This window comes from Pholcus phalangioides, unplaced genomic scaffold, assembly GCF_987345545.1.
Source record: "Pholcus phalangioides strain wild (caught in Gottingen) unplaced genomic scaffold, Ppha-v1.0 ptg000009l_1, whole genome shotgun sequence".
Classification (NCBI taxonomy): Eukaryota; Metazoa; Arthropoda; class Arachnida; order Araneae; family Pholcidae; genus Pholcus; species Pholcus phalangioides.
This window is the reverse complement of record NW_028301602.1, coordinates 27,022,913-27,046,575: the sequence shown is the minus strand read 5'-3', so window position 1 is coordinate 27,046,575 and position 23,663 is coordinate 27,022,913. Positions and strand designations below refer to the sequence as shown.

The following is a 23,663-nucleotide window of genomic DNA, read 5'->3' as shown; positions in this document are numbered from 1 at the left end:
TTTCCGGTTAGAGATGGGACGCTATTTTTTTTTTCAAACATGGCACGTTGGGTAATATGAAATATTATAAGAATCAATCTGAGTTACGGGCTAAAATACCTCTTGAAAACGGAAGTTTAGGAAGATAGAAGAGGAGAAGTCTGGGAATAATGTGTGTCCTGTCCTCTGACGACCCACCTTGACTGTTCTGGGGGTAGGTGAGACACATTGTATCTTTGAGTGTAGTAAACGGAAACAATGACACCAACACAATCTTTAACTATTAAAAAAAACACATTAAATTTTCATTTTTCATTTTCATAGACTCATTAAATCTTGTTTTTGATGAATTTAAGCAGTTTTCTTCATTTTGACCCCTCTACTCCATATTACCTGACTATTTAATATCACCCTTCTGAAATAGCATTTCCTTCAATGCCACTAATAAGAATCCAAATTGTCTAAAAAACACTAGGTTTTAGGTTATCTTTTAAATTAGAACAATTAAAAAAAATTAAAAATTGTATCCAATAATCACCCACTTTCTACGTTAATGCACCAAAACTAGTCAAGTTTGACGTATGTCTAGTTCGGATAAATTTCAATGGAGAGCCGTAGTTATCTGACTTAGACAGATTTCACTATTTCAAAAAAATAGAAGACTATATTTTCACTCTATTTTTCGCGTTGTGGGGATTACTCGCACTCAAGACATCAATCTTAGACTTTGGTGAAAAGCAACAAACACTTGCAGATTTAGGAAAAGCCTGCCACATTATTCCTCATTCCAGTGAATGAGACTCTTTGTAAGTTGTGCAAGGAATGATAATTTCCAATCTAGGAGTTTGAAGAACGGACTCTGAGTATTCTAATGATGACTGAAAACTTTTGAAGCTATATATGTGTCATTGACCCGCAACAGCACCATTGTCCGAAACGCGGAGTTTAGGAGTTCTTTCAGTCTGCCATTTGCATACGTGTTTCACATCAGATTGTTCCGTTATATCTGTTTGCTGTTTTAATGACAAGAAAGAGAGAGAGAGAGAGAGATCCGTCAATGCATTTTTATGCGATCAGTTCAACGATTTACAATCTTTCGTGACAAAGAACAAAATACGATAATTACACCCTTAATTGATCATTAATCGTGCGAGAAAAAGAGACAGAAAGAAAAGACCATACACTTAAAGACGAATGGATCGGAGAATCGATTGTTAATTATTGTTGTTGTTTTGTAAGTGCGGTAATCATTTCGTTCGGGCTACCGATGACGTAATGCATTGTTTTTGAATTTGCATAACACCGTAAATAAAAACAGCAGCAGCAACAACAACAACAACAACAAAAAAAAGCGACTGACAACCGAATCGAATCACGTCACGGCATAAAGGGCTATTGTTTATCGATCAGCATGGTGAGAATGGTAATTTTTTTTTTATTATTGTTATTACCATATTATTATTGTTGTTCGAAGACATCACTTGAAGTATGGCGTCACATTCAATGAGATGTTGGGAAACAGTTTCGAATCAAATTCTGGTTTTAGACCTCGTATGTCACTTCCGATTTGACCCAACTGTCACGGAAGCGAAATATTTGTCCTCTAAAAATACCGTTTGGATACAATTTATGTTGAAAATGTTTACAATGATCCGTAGATGATGAAGTGGGATGATCGATAGGGGAAATTAATCCGAGGAAAAGAATCATGGGATTTTTCCTACAAGAACAATCATCGGAACTGACCTTTTCCAGTTGGTTTCCTCTTTAGTTCTTTTCACGGTCTGGATCTGAGAAATGCTATTCATATAAAAAATGATTATTATGTCAGGGATTTCCAAAATATTTTCCGTTACGCCTCATCTTTTTGAACAGTGTTCTTCAATCGCTGGTCCGTGGACCAATCGATCTGTGAGAATTTTCTACCTGTCCGTGAAACATTTCGACCAATTCCTATAGTCACTACATACGTAATTTGAGATTTATTTTTAAATATTAGACTATTCAGATTGGTTTTCATTACTGGCTTAACTGTGTAGCTGTGAGTTATGTTCATTTTTTTTTTTTGCTGGTCTGCAAGTTATAGGGTCTAATTCCCATTTATTTACTTTTTACCGGGTTGATTCGTAAATTTTTTCTCAGATATATTATTTACATTTTTTTTCCAGTTGACAAATTATTTCTGAAAGGATGACGTTACTCTTCGTTATTCACACACACGAAGGTTTTTAACAACTGACTGTTGTGGAGATGAATTTTTTTTTTTGGAAAGAGAGAAAATTCAACTGCCTTTTTGAGGGGAATCGAACCCATGTCATTTCATTTTCCGAGTGAATGCCCTAGAAAGATTGAGAGATTCGTTGTTTTTGTAGTCTAGTGCAGTGGTTCTCAACCGGGGGCCATATGGCCCCCCTAGTGGTACTGGGATACTTCAAGGGGACCACGGAAGAAAATGGAGAAAGGGGTCATGACAGGTGGTTTGGAGGGCTGCAGAGAGCTGAGAAGAAAAATTAAGGTGTGAAGAAATAAAGCTTTTATATTAGTGACTATACACACACAGAATCCAACAAAACCACCCATAAAACCAGGACCGTCTTAGGGCATGGACCCACCCAGGCCTCACCACCTACATTTTACAGCAGGTTCCCTAGAATGGGGTTTTTCACAGAACCCTCCCCCCCCATATTAAATTTTGAGTGAAAAAACAAATGATGAAAACCATATCAGGCCCCGGGCTGCAGCTCTGTCAGTCCCACTTTTGTGAGAGGACATGCCCAGGGTCTCATGTTCGTAAGCGACCCCATCCCTCATGATATTTTGTATAGTATAATAAATTTCGAAAATAAGTAGGAAATATGTAGGCTGTTTATTTCTGGCTAAGTATGGGACTACCATAGCATCACTTTGCCTAGAGGGGCCCCATGATGTTGAGACGATCCTGAATAGAACTCGGATAAGCGGGGAGTTCAATAAATTCTAGGTCAGTGGTCCGGAGGCCAATCTTATTTGCAAAATTTTCATTCAGTATAAATTTACTGAAAAAATCAATTCAACACGTATAAAGGATCTTGCTTCCAGATGGGGGTTGAAGACTCTGGGTAAGACAGGGGAGCCACAAGAAAAAAAATATGCTTCAAAGGGGGCCACAGGCAAAAAAAGGTTAAGAAACACTGGTCTAGTGATCTGGGAGGCGTTTACCCGGAAATTGAAAGGACGTCAGTTCGATTCCCCACAAAGTAAGTTCAATTTTACCTCTTTCCACAAATTCATCTCTGCAATAGCCAGTTGTTAAAAACCTTCGCAAATTATTTCTCCTATATTTTATTTTTGTAGATCTGGAAATTATTTCTCCTATTTACTTATTTTGTGTCGGTCCTCAAACTATTTTTTTCCATTTATTTATTTCTCGCCGGTCCGCTACATTGTTCAATTATTTTTACCGTTTCGCAGCTGTACAAAGATTGGAGAAAATTGCTTTAGAATTGGATTTTCAATATCTCGTGACACTCATGCTCGAGCTCAAGAAACTTCGGCACAGTGTTCCACCAAGTGCTGCAGCACAGCGTTTCTCAAGCTGTGGTTCGCGGACTTGAGTTGGTACACGACGATTGCACGGGTAGTTCACGGGAAGACTTAATAATTTAGTTACAATCGCTACTGAATAAAAAAAACTAGGAAATTGTTGTAAAAAACTAAATCCTCATACGTGGTGCAACTATATTTCATCGACAAAAAATTGCGATCATAAACAAGTAATATCACTAATTCTACCCAAAAATAAATGAATAAATAAAATAAATGCTATTTTGGACAAATTTTCTGATTATTAAATTGCTGAACAGTGCGGGAAATGAAAAGTAGCATTATGATAATATAATTTATAAGTTGTGAATACTATCTTCATTCACGCTTTAACTGAAAATTACAAGTTCAATTAAGGAGAAAACGGAACAATTGTAATAACAGCAGTCGGAACGGCGTGAAAGTACGAAAATGTCTAGTAAAATACGGGAATACGGCAAGATATGGTTTGAAAATTTTTATACTAGATATTTAAACTAAATTATAAAAAAAAATCTAGAACTCGATATTTATACTAAATTTTTATACTGTGACAATCCCGGATTAAAAACAATCCGATTTACGAACCCGTGCCCGTATATTGGATCGTAACAAAAACAGTTTTAAATTTTCAGACACACACAACACACTACTGAAAATTCATGGAATCCCATATACAAAAAAAAAGCTATCTTAACAATTCCCGAATTAAAGAAAAATTCTAATATTTTCAGAAAACTCAAAAACACCATTTTCAACTTCAATTTTCCAAGAAGAGACGGGGGTCAAAATAAATAAATAATCATAACACATACTTTAGACCCAAAAAAAAAAAATCGAAAAATAATAAGAATAATACTTTACCCCTTTCATTACACTAAGAAACTTAAAATAATAATAATAACAATAATAATAATATAAAATAAAAATTCCCCCACACCTGATTTCGTGAGAGAGAGAGAGAGAGAGAGAGAGCCTGTTACTAAGGGGATAACAACATTCCTTTAAGGATGGAAGGGCCACGAGTGTAGGCAGGTAAGGGTGGTCCTTTCTTTCTTACTTTCTTTCTTAAAAGTTTTGTGGGGGGGGGGGGCATGAAGAATATATATATAAGAAAATAGGTAAAGAAGAAATGGAAAAGACAGGTAAAAATAGAAAAAAAAAAAGAAGACAGGAATTCCTTCACGAGAAAAGAAAAACTCTTTGCATGTGTGTGTAATCGCCGCTACTGAATGCAGGTCCTGATTTATTATAGGCTTTTTTTTTTCTTCTTTTAAATTCTTTTTTCGGTCTGCTCATGACCACTCTGTGGATAGGTAGATAGTAGATGACTGTGTGGTAGAACGGCCGGCCAAGTTCCTTGGAAGATGTGAGGTAAGGAGAAAAAGAAGATTGTGGGGCGAGGATTTTTTTTTTTTGCTTCTTTTTTTTTAGAGACTTGAAAGCCCTGCTATAAAAATCTGCGAGTCCCTCCACTACTACTAGCCCTACTCAAGTTTAATAGCCCAATTTGCTCATCGAAAATTACACTTAATGGATTAATGAGCACGTACTGCCATCGACGCGTATATCGGAATGTAAGGTTTTCTTTTTTTTTTTTTTTTTTTTTTATGTATTACTATTGATAGAGAAATTTTTTCTTATATATATATATATTTTTTTTTTCGTGATAAACGTCTCGATATTTAAGAGAAACAAATACTCTCGATTATATAAGAGATGGTTTAAATGTGTTCGGGTATTGACGAGAAGGTCGATTGAAATTTTTTGACTTGGTGTTTTATGCTTGAGATTTCGCATTCATATCGATTTCGAAGTCCCTAAATAAAATTTTTTTTGGGATACTTGTCAACGTCTTTGAATAATTTGAGAAATGCCTTTTACCGTTTGGACACGGAAATATTGTTTATATCAAAATGAAAATAGGAGAAAGGAATATCTATAAATGTGGTGTGATACCCACGAGCCATTCGAGTGCTCTAGGAATATGTCACGGGCCACTCCAGTGATGTGGACACTTAAGCGATCTGGAAACGTGCCAGTTGACTCATTTTTCATTGGTTTGAGATCGTAGGAACCTTCAGATGACTCCGAAAGCCTAAACGCGGACCATGGGTTGAGCCTGTATGGAATGTAGGAGTTCTCGCCGTATTGCGTACCGTGGAACTTTTGTGACAATAAGATGGAATCACAGACCCCCACATACTTCCTTTGGAAAATAAGATTCAGTATAAAGCAATGTAAAAACAATGAATGACTTGTTTTCTCATCCAAGCTAATAACACACCTCTGAAACCCTCTAAGACAGAAGTCTTCAATCTCTTTTCAGTCGCGAGCACTGCCTGTGCCCATCTTCAAAAGAAGAGTACCCTTAAAGCAAGTACAACATGTACGAATGAATAAAGTGACAATGATTTCAATCGCTGAATGCAATTCCTCCAAGGTGTTTAATTGCAACGTTGATCAAGTGCTCGCGAACACGAAATCGGACACGAGCATCGAGCACTCTGGGTATTTCAGGGAGCAAGCACCGTGGTGCTCGCGAGCAACGAGGTGAAGATGCCTTCTGTAAGAAGTCTGTGGAACTCTGACCTAACGTGTGCTCTGATCTAAAACTCATCCAAACCTCTCAATAACTTCTTAAGGGGGGACCACCTTTCGTAAGCCTCCAGCTGATAATAATCACGGGAAAATTCTTGCATTTCTCCATATTTCGTATTCATTTCATACTCGAAGATCATCATATTAAATGTCCTCGCGATCAGCCATTACGTTATCGTTATCAATGATAATATATTTGGAAGGGGGGAAAAAATCTGATAATTATGTCAAGAGAAGAACACATTGCGGTATTTTATTACCACATATTCTTTTCTTTACCGCAAAATAGCTTTATTACTTTTTTTTTTTTGTCCGGAATAGCCATCGTCGTTCGCCATTTAGTGTCAGCAGTTTAGACAGTCGTCGGGGCTATCCGATAACGGTGTTACGGAAAGGAAGGGAATCGGTATCATCAAGACATCGTAGATGGCCAGAAGCCATTTTCAATTTCTTATTTTGTTTTTGTTTCTTATCTCATTCTTATCCACGTTTATTTATTGACAGAGCCAACGGGCAAAATTTTACGCTTGGCATGGCTTCCCCTTTTTTTGTTTTTCCTATACATACTACCTTAATACACTAGCACCATTTTTTTCCTTCTTATTCTCAAGAGTGTTGAATAACTTACGATGTCGGGATCAGATAAAATAATATATATAAAATATAAAAGAGAGAGAGAGAGAGAAAATACCCATGAGAATGGAATTTCGACAACAAGCCAAGGAATTGAGATTGAAAGAGAAGATTGAATTTGCGCGAGTTTATAAATAATTCATCTTTAATACTAAACCCCACCGTATACTCTTTTGTTTTGTTCTCTGGTGTGTGTATGTCGCCATTGTATTCAATTTTAACGAGTGAGGATTTTTTTTCTTTTTGGTTCTTATTTATAGTGATGTTATGTATGCTTTTTAGGTATTAGATTTGGTTTCCCTGATAGAACAGCACTTAATTTTGTTTTACGGTTTGTGAAATTATACTTGTGGGAATTTTTTAGATTTTTTTTTTCCTTACCATATTCTATTATCAGGTGTTCACGCCAGTGTAGTTAAATGTCTTGCTTCAAAATGTGTATCGTATCTCAAGCAAAAGATGATACAGTCAAACTTCTCTTCTGCGGACACCGTCGGGACGAAAAAATTTCCTCCGTAAAAGAGGGTGTGAACGTTAGTCAGGAGTTTGGCATGCATTCTCTTATTATATGAGTGGAAATTATTATTCGGCCGTGAAAGAGGGGTGATCGCATCTGAGGGGTTTTCGTTAAGAGGGATTTTATACTGTAATATGTAGTAGTCCTTTGTAAATCTCGTTATGTGTGGCTTTTTATTGGGACCGCTGTTGAAAATTCAATAGATTGAAATGCAAAATTACGATTTTGAACTTAAAAAAAAACGTTGATTCATAATTATACAAAAACTGAGGTTCTCTATCTTTCTCTCTCATTACAAAATTACATACAAATAAAAAAATCAGAGCTCTAAAGTAGAAAATAACTCATTCGCAAGACACCTGTGTTTCTAAAGGTGCAAAATTTGCTTCAAAAATCATACATAGAAATATATGAGATATTTTTTAAAAAGTTTATGATCAATTGTAAGAACACTAACAACACATATGACAAAGTTTCAAACACAAAAATGAATCTACTTTTGTTTAATCAATTTACGAAATAATAAATGCACATGACTTGTGAGTTCTTAACAATCATGTGTCCCCTTAACACTAGCACCTACGTGTAAATAAGTCGGTTACATATCATGATTGATTTCTTCATCTCTGGATATTGCAATTCAAAAATTTACCGCTCCCCAAATTTTGCCGTCCTATGTGATTGAAAATGTTGCACATGCATGAAATACAGTCCTGGTGCTAAGCAATACTTTGATTAAAAGCTGAATCCTATTCATTTATGTCAGTTTGTCTTGAAACGGGTTATTGGAAATATTAACATTGAATCAGATGTGGAAAAATTCTGATATTATTGATAAATAAATAACATGAAATGTTATCAAGTTATTAGCAGAAATAGCTACTGCTGCTGTCCGAGTTTTCTCCATAAAAAAGTGCATTAAAATCAGAAATTAGAATCATTTAAGAATTGCGATAATCATAGTAAACATTCTGAAAGACATTGTTGAAGTTGAGAAACCATTTGAATATTTTGGATGTTTGTTGATCTTCGACATAGTTCTAAAATAGACATGACAATGAAAATTCTCAGTCTTGCTTAGTATAAATTTTCGGAAATCAGTCAAAAAGTATAGATTTTGCTGTGAAAATCTATAAAACGATAATAACTATAAAATCATTTGGAAGGTTAAAGAAATCTCAATTGACAGTGTATTCACAACAGTCGACGTCGTAACAACGAATTATGAATATTTTAACAATGTTTTTCCCACAATCAACTTATTAATAACTAATAACGCACTAATGACGTATTTTGAAAATTAGAATTTATAAAAATGGAAAGTAAATTTCTTAAGTAAGTGAATGATTATGATGTAATTCCGATATTCCCTTCTATATGAACCAATAGATATAATATGCGAGTATAAAGAAATTCAAATAGAAATGAATTACCTTTTGGGTTAGATAATACAATTGAATAATCGATGTAGTTGAACCCAAAAATTGTAAAAAGAACTTTTGGCAATTTTGGGTTCAACTACGTCGATTATTCAATTGTATTAGAAATTCAAATCTTTCAATTCAAAAAAATAATTTGAAAAAAATATTGTAAAATATAAACGATTATTAAAATATCAAATAATTATCGAATTTATAAAATCCTCCTTCATCAGTTTGAAAAGATAAAATTCTGAATAATGGTATGGGAAAAAAATTGATTCACATCAAAAAGTGATGATTGAAGATAAATTATGCTTCTATAAGTTTGGAATCGCATTTGAACAGTAATACGGCACCATCTTTTGACGACAATTTTTTTTTTAAACTATTTTCTTTTCCCTTCACTAAACGAAATTTTATTAGTACAGGTTCACGTGAAATTTCCAAACATACTGATTAATAACTCTTATTTCAGAAAATTTTCAAACGGAACTTCGATTATAATCACCATATATTTTAAACAATGGACAATGCTCTTCACATTTCTAAAAATACCCGCATATATCTTTGAATTATTTCTAAAAGAAAACGTATATTCTATTAAAATGATATATTCAAATTAAATCTGCATAGTCTGCACGGGAATTCCATTTTTCTTTATCCAGGAAGTTAATTTTTATTTCGGGTCCGTCCTGGGAACTAACAGTTAATCACAAAAAAACAATTTCATAATAGCTTTTTATTCGTCTATCGATTCAAGTCGAAATATTCTCATGGGAAAAGGAACTTATAATATAAGTAGAGTGTAGTAATAACAAGCAAAACGAAAGCCATGCAATTATACGCATGTGAACATTAGAGATGTTGAGATATTTTCTTCTTCCTTTTTTTTTTTTCATGTGAATGGAAAATTGTGACGAGGTTTTTTTTTTTCCATTTTTTCGGTGAAAAGGACGTCAGTGTGAAAGAGAAAGAATTTTGAAGAGAGGTCATGGAACAGCCACAACATAAAGTACTAAGTTCAGTTTCCCGCACCTGTAGCTTCTTGTCAACGAACCATCATAATAATAAAAATAAAAAGAAAGAAATCGGGATTCTCTTCACACAGATGTTGCCGCACATTCCACATGAAAATACAGGGCGAAATGACTCGGGCATGTTTTGGGCTGGAAATTGCCTGAGCTTTATTTTACGGGCTTATACGTAATTTACTTCCATAATGTTTTCGTCACGAACCTTACCGAGTGCAATTTAAAATATTGATTATTTTCAAAATAGTGATGATATTTTTACACTGTGTTAAATAAATTTTAATTTTATATGACATGATGTTGGTCTCTACTTGTTTATGCAAGATATACAGAAAACGATATTGTGTGAGAAGATGCTTTTTTTTGGAAAGATGTTGATTCGTCTTTTTCTAAAAAAGAATAAATAAACATCTTTCCAAACAAAAAAATAAGCCTCTTCACACAACATCCACTTTTCTGTATATCTTGCATTTTTATTTTATATTGGGATTTTCCCGTAAATGTCTGGAGAAAAAAAAATGAAAATTCTAAGTTGGTTCTAAAATTGAAATTAAATATAAAAATGCTTAGTAAAAAGTGGAGAATTAAAGAATTAGTTCAATTGAAATTCAGTAAGATGAAAACTCAGCCCGTCAATTCAGTAAAATGAAAATTCAGTCAGTAAATTCGGCCGATCATAATAACTCCATGGGAGTTAATGAAAGTAAAATGAAAGCCCTACGGTTAGTTCTAAAATCAAAATGAAATGTAATAAAACTTGAAGAACATTTGTTGGAAATGAAAATTTGCTCGGAGTAAATTCAGTAAAACAAAAATGAAGAGGAAAATAAAAACTAACAGTTTATCTGAAATGCTCCCTCAAAAAGAGCCAGTTTTTAAGATTTGCGTTTCTATTATAACGACAGAAATGTACTCCGTAATATTGTTTGAGAACATTCTTTGAGATATTTATAATTGATATATTCGCCACTCTTCCGACTATCTCGACATTTGAGGAAAAAAATATTTACAATTAGTAAGTAGTGAAATGTGCGTTTTTCCGGGCCGTAGAAGCTCCTATGGGAGACGTCGAATTTCTCTACTATCATAATTTGTATGATATGTGCGTTTCTGGTACGTAGAAGCCTCTATGGGAGAATAGTAGTGAAATGTGATAGTAGTAGAGATATTCGTCGTCTCCCATATAGGAGCTTCTATGGCCCAGAAACGCACATTTCACTACTACTAGAACTTGCACTATCAAAATCGCTACGAATTTTTCCTTTAAATTTTGCAGGTTGTATCTTTTCTGGTACAAAATAGGCAGGCGCAGATTTTTCTAATCAATATTTTTTTTGTTTTAGATTGATGCCAGTATAGGAATTTTTATTTTACATAAATAATTAGCTTCACATGGTTATATCATTTTACGGGAATAAGACTAACACAACTCAATTTTCCCTCTTCTTTTTGCTGATTTTTTTTTCACATTTTATTTTTATCATATTTTATGATCAACTTATAGTGGTATTTATTAGTATTTTAGTATCAATATTATTTTTATTCGTTTCGGAAACTCTTCATGAAACACCCTGTACATCGGTGTCCAATAACAAATTGATAAACGACAAAAAAAATGCGCCCATCCCTTAAAAAAATATTTGAATAAAGCCTTAGTCTCAACCTCTTTGAAAGCACTGATTATGGAGTGAAATTCGAACAAACAAAGGCTCTAATTTATTTGAGTAATTTGAATTTGAGGAATTTAATGTCTTCTTTTTTTGCTGATATTTTTCTATATTTTATTGTAATTTTAGAATCATCCGTAGAATTTTTATTATTTTTTGATACCCTTCCTGAAATAAGTAACATAGGTCTATATTGAAATTTTGCGGAAAAATTCGAGGTTTTATATGTAATTTATATTCAGTTGATTTTGGGTGAAAACGACGTATGACATGCTGGATGTACAATCTTATGCTTTCTTGTCATATTCTGTCATGTCTCTCCGGTTAGGGTTTTCAAACTACAGTATTATATTTCTCTAATTCATATACTTCATACTCTCTACTCATATACTGTCCATGGGCTAGAACAGATACGAATGCGATCTAACAAACGATTTCGAACTAAGATAAACAAATATTTTTCATATAACTCGATGCTTTTTCTCGGGTAAATTTCAAGTGACTTTCGTCATTTAGTAGAAGAAGAATAATTTTTGCTCATTTTCTCATTTGGAATGACAAATTTGACTTCAAAGTGTGCTCATCTCAAAGTTACCTTTTGCATTCTAAGTGCAGCCGAAAAACAGCTTTTCTTCTCCCAATGCGACCCAGAATAGCGTTTAATTGAGGCTAGAAGGCTGGACTAAGGCGTTAATACCTACATTTGAGTGAACATGAGAACATGACATGACGAAAGGGTTTTTGATTCTTTCGCAGTTTGGGCTCACGTAAATTCTATTTGGAAAACAGTTCTAGTAATGGTGAAAAACAAAAACATAGAAAATTACAAGACCGTTCTCAGGGTCATTAGGCCGTACCAGCCTTCACTTTACCCATCTAGTTTTTTTAAATACATATGCATTTATATATATTTTTTGATATTCGAGTCTTTTACTAGAATGTTCCCGTATCTTGAAATATAAATATAAGTATAATTAAAAAGGAATATCAAATATGTTAGTAAGTAGCCGTACTTCTTACGAAAATGATGTATTATATGAATAATACTCATACAGTTTTTGTTTATGGGCAGATTTATATGCATTGAAGTTTCAGAGAACTTAAGCGGCGAAGATGGATTGCATCCGAATCCTATTGTATTCGATGTCATGTATTGTTTTCTCTTTCTCAGGACATTTATGCATGTTCTCCACCTTCATAACTTGGTAGCTAAGGTCATCGATGTTGATCAATTTATCGATCTCTTCCGCGTTTTCTTTAATATTTTTTTGGAAGGCATCTATGTACAAAACATAAATGATAACTATTTGAACAGAAATAGAGTGATATACTATTGTTTTTTCCCTCCACCTTTTAGTGCTATCAATAACAATTCATAAATCGTTCTTGTCTGTTTTGGAATGTTCCTGAAACAATGCGGAATTGTAGACAGGAAATAATGTTGACATATTAGAATTATTATTTTTTAACCCTAATATGCGTTGATTATTTTATCATTTTAAGGGTTATAAAAGAATTTATAATATATTTTTTTTTCTATTGTAAAAATTTTCAATGCATAAGTATTATGGAATATTTCTTGTTCGTATCATTTAAAAAAACGCGCAAAATTAAGAATTTATGCTTGTTATATTATACATATATACAAGAAATTATGACACGTTATTATGATTTCTTTAATTATGATGCATTTTTGTGCAATCTCGTGGTGTTGCCTGTCTTGTAACAGGCCAATGATTTATATGCAAGTAAATAAATTATTATTATTACTGTGTATATATAAGAATGTGGCATATCATCCCTTCACTTCTTTTAATGTGTTTTTTGTTTTGCCAGGCATTGAATAGATATTCTCAGTACACTATATGTGGTTAATGAGAGATCATTATACGAATTATAACATCTTTATTCTGGTACTTTTAATGTATTTAACCCTCTATGGTTCGACCCCAGAAAAAATTCTTATTTTTTTTTAAAAAACGGATGCTAGTTTGTGCAGTTAACATATTTTTAATTAAAAGAATACATCAACATAGCAATTTAATTAATGAGAATGGATTTTTTTAATTAGCTTAAATGATTAATTAAGGGTGAAATATACAGTTATTAAATTATGGTGAATTTTTTTTATGACAGATAGAATCATGCATAGCAAAGTTGAATTGTTTTTAACGATGCATTTTATGTTCCTTCAATTTGGTGCGATTTTATAAATCACTGAAAACGCAAAATTTCAGCAGTTTTTAAAAAAAAGGAGAAAAAAAAAGGCACAGACTGGGAATAAACTCTTTTTAGTAAGAAAAGTATTGTATTTATACAGCCGTATTTTGTACTGAAATTAACACTAAAAAATGTATTTTCTAAAATACCAAAAAAAAAAAGAGAAAAGAAATTTTTATAAATAGTTTTTGATCATGTATCTACCGTTTATATTTAAATATACACGGGACCATAGAGGGGTTAAGAATTATTGTTATTTATTCATCTTTAAAGATACTATATAGCTAGAAAATTTTGCTGAGATAGCCATGCCCATTCTTCAGAATTACTGAAAATTGGCCATTCTAATACATGTCCCCTTAATAGAGGTGATCTATCATGTGAGAAAAATTTCGGGAAAAATAAGCCCTGCAGAGGGTTTTCAAAGAAGTTTCACTGATTTCTGTGGACGTGAATGTACATCAAGAGCAATTACAAAATTTGACAAATCGAACTTGATTATGATCGTGGAAAATAAAATGAATACACACAAATAGATTAATTAAATGAAAAAAGAGTAAACTTACCGTCCACCTGAAGGTGAATGGAAGCCTCAGTACTACCTGGTGACTACGATTGGCATGTATGGAAAAGGAGTTCCCGCCCACGACGGGAGTAGAAATGTTACCAAATGTACAGGGTGTCGCAGAGTTCACACGCGACTGATACTCCTTGAGGCACAACCTGAACGATGTCCTGCACATGGTCGAGCACGTGTGTTGTTCCTCGACCCTCCTGTCGTCGTCGGCACCACCGCCACAGCACGTACCGTCCGACAGTTCCCCCCTGGAGTTCTGTATCCCCAGAACCTCGAGTTCGAACGAACCGGACGCGGCCGCCCGGTCTACCACCACGAACAGCAACATCAACGACGCCAGCGAACAACAGGTCGAGAAATGTCTTCTGCGGGAATTCGAACCCTTCATCGTTTAATCGCTTTCTCCGATGTTGGTAAATTCGCCGTCTTCCACCATCATCATCATCAGCGAGAACGAGGTCTACGACAATCTTCGAGATGCATTACTTGAACGTAAATAAATAAATGATACCGATAGTGTTTTTTTTCCCCCCTTCACGGATCATCCCATCATTGATCGATATTCCTCCAAAACCGCTATTCAAAGAAAGATAATAATAATCGAACCTCTTCGAGGATATAATAATCAATGCTATCCAAAAAAAAGGTAGCCACGGACGGCCATCAAAACGGCCCCAAAATACAAGACTGGGAAAAAAAAAAAACCCGCACCGTCTTGTTAAAATTCCACCAGAACTGGACGAGCGGGTTTCACACAAGACGAACTCTTCAATCTCTCTTTAAAGTTTTGAACAAGAAAAAAAACAAAACAAAACAACAACTACAAAAGAAACCCAGGGGCCCAGCCAATCCGTCAAAAATATCCACGCATATCAGCGGACGTCTAAGAATATCTTCCGATGGTATGTTGTCATCTTAAAAAAAATGTCATCGTAATCCGATTGAAGAAATCATTGAAGACGACGATGTTATGTTTGTAGCGGTCTTCGAAGAGGGGAAGAAACAAACTCCAAGACGTCTTGCTTGAGAAAGTTGAAGAAAAAAAAAAAACGCGCACACAACAACACACCAAACCACAAAACAACACAAGAAAGGATATCTTTCGAAAAGTTAAAAAGAAACACAGACAGAGAGCGAAGGAGATGATGATGCGGCTTCTTCGGTTGCTCCTTCAAAACTCAATAAGTAGTCGGGGTTGCCTGACCAACAGCGAGCGACTGGAAATTCTTTCCGTAGAGGGGAGAAGTTGAGCACCAGTAAGTTTGCCAAATTAACCAGAAAAAGGGGGAGGTGAAAAAAAAAAAAAGGAACCGAAAAAACAGAGATGTGCTTGGCTTCCCTTGCCTACTTTTTTTTCAACCGGCGGAGATTATACTGACCGCTTGTTGGCGATGGATCGCTGTGGGATGATTCCCCGAGTTGGCGCGTGTGTTTGGCGTGCTGCAGAGAGAGTTTCGTTTTCGGTTTATCTATAGCCACGCCCACTGCTTTGTGATTTGCTGTACTGTTGTCTTTCTCACTCCCACTTTTCCAACTTGTTATCGGAATTGTTAGTAATTTAACTTTCGGTAAAAGTTAATTTTTTTAAGAAAATTTCTGAAAAATGAAAAAAAATTTCAATGGAATAGTTTTATTTCTAAAACTAAATTTCATTTTACAAGCATTTCAACAGTTTGAAACAATATTTTTTAACTGACTTTGAAAAATTTTTTTAAACTAACTTTGAAACAATTTTTTTAAACAAACTGACTGAAACAATTATTTTTTACAAAATTTGAAATAATTATTTTTACAAAGTTTGAAACAATAACTCTATAACCAAATTTGAAACATTTTTTTAATCAAATTTTGAAACAACTATTTTAGCAAATTTTGAAACAACTATTTTAGCAAATTTTGAAACAACTATTTTAACAAACTTTAAAACAATTACTTAAAAAAAGTTTGAAACAGTTATTCTAACAAATTTTGCAACTTATTAGTTTTCTTTTAATTTTTGCATTCGCGAGAAGTTTTAACGAAACAAATTAAATGAATGCCGAAAAGGTTTGTCTTTTCGAATGGAAAAAAATAATCCTTCGATAGATTATTTTAAAAAAATGAATAGTGTAATTCTCATCTTTTTTTTACATATTCATAGAATTGCTTTAATTTTTTCTTTTGTCTGAGAAATTACTTTTTTAATATTATAATTGTAGGTATATTGTTCGTTCTTCATAATTCATTTATTCATTATAGGTATTATTTGAATAAACCTACACTGAAAAAAAAAATGGGGTGGAAGAGTCAGCATTGTGTAACTAACGTTATTAACTAACGCAATTCCAAGTAACTTAAATTTTAGTATATTTAAATTTTTAAAAATTAATTTAAATCATAATTGACATCCATATTCCGCTGTGGGCATCATTTTTATCTCGTTATTTAGTCATCTTTTAGGACGATTTGCCTTCTGTGGCATTTGTATTTTTATCATTTTCTTCTGCTGATTAAATTTTGGTAATTTTTCATTGATTACTATTTTTATGGATAAAATTAGATTTCTTATTTTTGTGGATCAAATTTTTATTAATATTTTTATGGATTAAATCAGTGTTTCACCAAAGTGGGCTATATTGCCCCCCTGGTGGGAGATGGAATGGTCCAGGGAAGCTATAAAAGCTATGGATTTAACATAGGATCCTATGGGTTGACTTGAGCTGGGGGGCGATTAGAGAAAAAAATTCAGATGAAGGGGGCGATGGAACAAAAAGTTTGATAAACTATGGATTAAATATTTATTTTTTTAAAGTAGATTTTAATTGTTATTTATAAGGAATAATTTAAAAAAGTTAATTTAATTTCTTTAGTGAAATAATTATTTCTTAAATTCAAATGTTATTTTTTATATCAAATTTTGATTTTGAAAAAAAATGGAATTATTATTATTTTTTAATTACATTTTGATTGTTATATGCATCATTTTTTTATAATTTTTATTTTTTGCTATTATCCATACCCAGCCGCATTCAAAACACAAAATATGCATACGTATTGGATAAAACAGCGATATTTTCCGTAGTTTAAAAGATAACATCTCATAAAAAAAATCATAAAAATCAGTTAATTATACAGTTGACCAAAATGCCTATAAATTTGATTTTTTAGTAAAATTTTGATTACTGTATATTTTAGAATATTGGTGTACTCATATCATGAAATACAACTTATTAAAACATTTTCACTTCATTATGTAATAATTTTATCGAATAATTTTATCTCATTAATCCAAAAAAAAAAAATTTTATGCAAAAAAAAAAATTCATCTTGTAGTATTTCGGGCTCATAGGTGTAGAAATCATATCAGAACATAGCCATTATCGGAGACTAATTATTTCTGTATGCCTTATCTCATATAGAAGCTCAATTACAAAAAGGAAAAGGGCCGTTAGACCAAGAGTGTGAACTCGAATTTCAGAATTCGTTAGTATTTCCTAAAAAAATGAGAGAAAAAGATCGAAATTGATGGAGAATGATTGATTAATCGAACAGAAGCGAGCGACAGCTTCCCTAGTCGATGAAATATTGCTGAGAGGGTTTCACCAACTGTGACAGGCGGTACCGAAAACCGCGAAAAAACCTCTCCTCACACAATTTTTGAGTACCTTTTTTTCTTTTTCATTTACATTCAGCACCCGAACAGCTCTTCACTTTAACAATGAACCTGGGTACATAAAAAAAAGAGGAATTGTGCTATAAAGTACGCGCGCAAAACTTTGCACATATAGCTGATTTTGATCGGGGGGGGGGGGGAGAACGGATGGATATATGTACACGAGTATTCAGGGTGGATTATATCTACGGCGTAATTTTTGTCATCGTCTCCAGAGACTCACTCCTTCAGGACTCGGTGAAGTGAAAAGTTTGGCTTCTATCGCATGAAGAGACTTTGGGGGGTTATGTTCCTACCCCTCAAGGGAATATCATTCACGCAAGATGTACGCACCACACATGCAACCAAATATAGCGTCAGCTTGGAATTAAAACATATAAAAAATTCGAAACGATGATTGATTTACAATTTTCACAATGAAGATAATGATCAGGAGAACTAACATATATTGATACAGGAAGCTCAAGTGCTTTTTTAACGCTCTCGACGACATTGACGAGATATCTCGACTTACCCAAAACTTTAGTAATGGTAAAGAGATATTTAGAGGTATTTAGTAATGTCAAGATATTTTGTAACGGTGATTTCTCAATGGAACACTTTTCGCTATACTTTCTTACTTTGCAGTTGCTGAAAATCGAAAGAAAGCCTGATCCATAAAACAAAAAGGATTTTACAGGGGTAAGTAAGTAACGGGGTTAAAAGTAATTTCTGCTATACCCGTTAAAGGGATAATATAGTAGTTTTAATCTTATAAATACAAAAGAAAAATGATAATAGTTTTTAAAAATGATATATTATTATACATGGTGGACGCAAACTAGTTGGACAATTTCATAAATGAGTAGTTTGCGAAATATTAATTGTAAGGTACCTACTAGTAGCAGCTCAATGACAGACAGGATAAGTAGAAATGTATCCTATGTTTGGATAGATGGGTGATTTTAAGTGACGAGGTGACTTTTCATTTGAATAGCAAAATGAATCGACATTTTGTCAGGATTCGAGATCAGCAAATTCTCATACTACTTAGAACTACTTCAACTGTTAATACAGTGAAGGCCACATTTGACATCTTAATGAGGCCCACGGGCCACTAAGCTATACTATACATACGACACCAAAGAGCTCGGTCGACCACAAGTAACCCAGGCTCCCCCCCCCCCCAGTCTAGGCTGTATGAGAATTCGCTGATCCCTGAATACTGACATTATGTAAATTCACAAATTCACTTTGCCACTCAAATGAAACGTTGTCTCGCCATTGAAAATCACCATCTATCCGCAAACACAGGATGCATTACTACCAATCTGCCGCTGAACCAGTAGGTCTACCTAATAATTGATATTTCACAAACTATTCAGTTACGAACTCGTGTCTACCCTGCATTAATTATTACCAGACCACCTTTCAAAGAAAACGGTCTACATCTGAGCCCCAAAATCCTCGAGTGGGGCCATGAGATCTTTGATGAGTCAGGGTGTTCGATGGACCATCTCTACAGTAGTATATTTATGTTTTGAAAATAAAAATAAAAACAATATTCATTCCGTGCCCTAGTACTAGAGACCTGTTAATTTCAAGCATGTAGGGCCATGACCAGAATCTTAGTTTCTCACTATAACGCCCCATTAATGATTGAATATTGAGAAATTGAAATCGCAATTTTTCCATAAATAACTCCATACAAGAGATCTATAGCTACCATGGTAAGAAATGATGAATTATTATTATTATTTTTAATTATTTAATAAATGGCGAATTATAAAAATATTATTATGAAAAAGGACATCATGAAGAAGATATTTACTAACATTTCCGATAGCGGCATCCGTGGGAATAAGATATGGATTTCAAATAATCTCGCGGCATTCCCTTGTTCGATCTCAACTGAAAGTGACGTTGGGGAAAAACATAGCTCTGTTATTAATCCGAATGCAATTTCATTCGTGGGACCGCTGTCCGACTTCGAGGCAACCTAGTAGGACCAAAAAGGGTGGTGGGGGTTAAGAGGCGCGTACCCCGGGTAAAAAAATTGTCAATATTTTTTCCTTCTCAACCTAATGTGAAAACAAATTGTTATGTATGTGTTAGGATCCAAGTTCGACGTCCAGCGTCTCTGGAAATTAGCCGGTTACATGAAAAAGATTGCGGACACTGACTGTGGCGTCGGGCATCGGAACCGGGGGTGGGGGTTCCTGCATTTTATAGCATGTGCGCCTTGGCGTCCTCAGGATTAATTCAGAAATCGTAAGTTTTTTGCACATACAGAAGCATTCATGGGTCTCTTGAACACTTCCGACACATCTGCACGCTAACCACTTCGTAAAGCGACCAACCAGTTGTTTCGCGAAGGCCTCGCACTCGGAAACATTCCGTAAGATATATAAAAATACTTATATATATCAGTAAAAAAAACTACAGAATTTTAAAGTTGTGGCGACGCAAAATCAAGTCTTCATCCCAACCAGCACCGAACAAAAATTCTGGTTACGGCCATGTATCCTGGTGCGGCAAATCATCTGGGAATCATTGTTATAATGCATTACTCAAGGAAATTGGTTTTTTTTTTCAATTTTCAGTTGGAATCACGTAAATTTTTTTAAAATTCAGTTACATCACATAAATCAAGATTTAACAAACAGTTTCCATGGTAGAGGTAAATGAAAGGCACAGAATCAAATTTTTGAATTTTTATGCGGAATTTCTCCCAAATAACCGCCAAATCTCTATGATCCCGTTCTAATCCAGCCAATACATTCTTTTGGCAAGATATAAGCTGCATTTGAAAGGAGGATAATTCGCCTGATTGTAGTAACCGGGCCTAACGTGATTCACTTCAAGTTCTTTGCTGAGAGAGTGATTCTTTTCTCTCTCTCTTTTTGATGGGCCTCGGCCTATCATTTTCGTAGATGCAGGGTGAACAGATGGGGATACATTCAAAATATGTAGTAGGATATATTGCAAGACACGCTTTTGAAGTGCCACGAGAGGGACACGGAGAAAAAAATGGGAATGATAATAAAAAAAAAGAGAGAAGCGGAAAATTCGAGTGCAGTTATTGCGTGACGAATCTCGGGTCTGGAGAGAGAAAAATGTGCACATCAATTATAATAGCCGAGCTAACATGGATCCAAGATCAAGCAGATGGATGAGGTGAGGACGTGATGATGATGTCTTCACCAAGCTCAGAGTACATCAAAGATGCTGAAAAACTAAATGATTCGCACGATCAGTGGAATTAATTACGGTGTTATCACAAATAATAAATCATTAATCTCACTTAATATTCTTCAGAAATTTACATTCCATTCACCAAGAACAAATACAAATTATTTGGATACACCCAAAAAATTTCTGGTTCAAATTTTGCCGATAGAGGAGGCTGCAGGAAAGCAAATCGCTGGAAATATGCAAATCCGAGGGTACTATAAAATGAATGCAGAGGATACGATTAACGCATTTTCTGAATTTTCCCTGTTATTGGGGAGCTTACATAAGGTTTTAATTGTGATGTTGACATGGGTGGATAGGGCACGGTATAGCTCAGGTTGATAAAATACTTGCTAAAATACCAGAAGATGCTTAGCGGTGTCACGAGTTCGATACCCGATTCGTCCTTGTCAGAAACTTTTCTGACACCGGGTACAACAGAAATGGTGACATGACCACAAGAAATGATTGCTACCTCAGAGAGTCCCACACCTAGGGGTTAGCGCACCAACCTCTTGGTGAATACAAAAAAAGGCTGCCGTTCGCAATAAATTGTAGGTCCCGGTCTAATTTGCCCTCGAGTGCAGAAAATGACCGTGGTATGTCATAAATGATCAATGATCAAAATGACATGGATGGATAAAGCTGACTATTGGTGAATGAAGTTGTTTTACCTCAGATATACGAATCACCGTCTGCAGCCTCACGAACGTTTCAGACACCAAAGAGATTGAAGAAAGGTTCAGGTCCTAAATTCTGTGATTTGCTTTCATGCAGTGCAGTTATTGTACCAAAAAAACATACCACTTCGTGCGAATAACTTTTTTGAAAACCTCATCTGAATATAACATTTCCTTCAATTTTTATGAACTTTTAAATCATTTACGAATTTATGGGACACCCTGTACTTTACGACTTTTTTTGCGACTACACCTTTTGCACATGTTTAATTAAGCCTGGCCTTGCAAGGGTGCCGCAAACGTAATATAGTTTGGGAATTCGTATATGATATTATTGGGCAAAAATTTACAAAATCCATTAAGTGCATATTTTGGGCATGATAATTGGTCTAAATATCGAAAAAAAAAATCGGCCTCACATCCGGTAAAATCGACGTAATTCTCGACAGCTAATGAGCCATATACGTTCGCCTACGAAAATTTCACTACATTCTAAATATTTACGTTACCACCGAAAGGAAAATGAACAGAAAGATTCTCAACGGAGAGACAGACCACCAATGATGCCAAAAAGGTGTGATAATTGAGCAGCCACGTCTAGGTTTTTAAATGGTGTGGGGGGAAAAAACATGATATCCAAGACCTCGTTTTAAAGAAAGAGGGGGGGAAAACTTCCTAAACCGATTTGGCAATACGATATATCAGTCGATACGCGTAAATATGTTGGCCCACCCATAATGCTGCCGAAAAACCCAGGATGGACTAGAGAAATCTTTCGGGAAAATAATCCGAAGAAGAACCGAGACTGGATCGGGAGACAGACATACGTCGTATTGTTACGCGGGGGAAAAAAAGTTCCGACTTCCTTAAGAGGATTCAACATATTTACGAATGTTGGTTGACGCAGACACATGCCCGAAACATGAGTGTCGTACACGGGAAGGTATTCGCTAATTATTTCCGGACAGCCCCATAGTCGTCTCCGAGACAGAAAACAGTTTGTATGTATCTCTCTCGAATTTCATTTGAACTCGGCACCGATAAACTACAAGGCAATCTTTGTTCTCGTCCCCGAAAATGTCTCGACCCGAAACTCCCTTGTTTACTCTTCAGTGTTATTCCCTTTAAATTTTTCAAGCTCGTGTCGTGAATGAACTCGGATGAATCTATTCGTCACTGTGTGTAGAAATACTTCTAAAAGTTTCCGAATGAGGATGGAAATCCCCGTCTCGAAATCAGGGAGTAAAATCAGGTACAAAACGGTAGCGGTTGACTAATGACTAACCAGAGTCGAGTAACAAATATTAATGAAAATTCAGAAGTGATGAATGTTCAAAATTACTGAATGAAATAATTTTAGAGAAGTAATGAAATTTAAAAAATCAATTGGAAAAATGGTTTTAAAACTACGAAATCAAAATTCAGAATTAAAAAAAAAATCGGAATTGATATGATGGTATATAGTATATGATTGATTAATAGATGGAATCGAAAATTAAGAAGAAATAATAGGAAATCGTTGGAAAGAAATAATTCCAAAACTTATAGAAATTCGCATTTGATAAAAATCCAAAATTGATGAAAATTCGGAACTTATGGATATATCTAGAATTAATAAATGAAATTCCGATCGGCCTCGAAATACCGTTGTGTGTAAATAAATAAATATTTAAAGAATTGATAAAAGAAATAATTACAGAATTAATAAAAGAAATAATTACAGAATTCACAATCAGTGAAAAAAAATTCTAAAATCAATGAAAAAAGTAATTTCAAAATTGATAAAAATCCAAAATTAGTATAAGAAATAATTCCACAATTAATGGAAGAAATAATCTCAGAATCAGTGGAAGAAATAATTTTCCAGAATATCCATAAAAAATAATTCTCTGAAATTGATAAAAATCCAAA

General features: G+C 34.4%; 1 protein-coding gene across 1 annotated transcript in view; it reads right to left on the bottom strand.

Moving 5' to 3' along the window:
- LOC149082622 (protein jagged-1b-like) overlaps positions 1-15,390 on the bottom strand; it is a 124,014-nt gene extending 108,624 nt beyond the window's left edge. Inside the window, exon 1 of the mRNA XM_089235887.1 lies at positions 14,197-15,390. Within this exon, the coding sequence (XP_089092013.1) occupies positions 14,197-14,595 (399 nt within the window). The 5' untranslated portion in view covers positions 14,596-15,390. The remainder of the gene's footprint in view (positions 1-14,196) is intronic.
- Between the last annotated feature and the right edge of the window lie 8,273 nt (positions 15,391-23,663).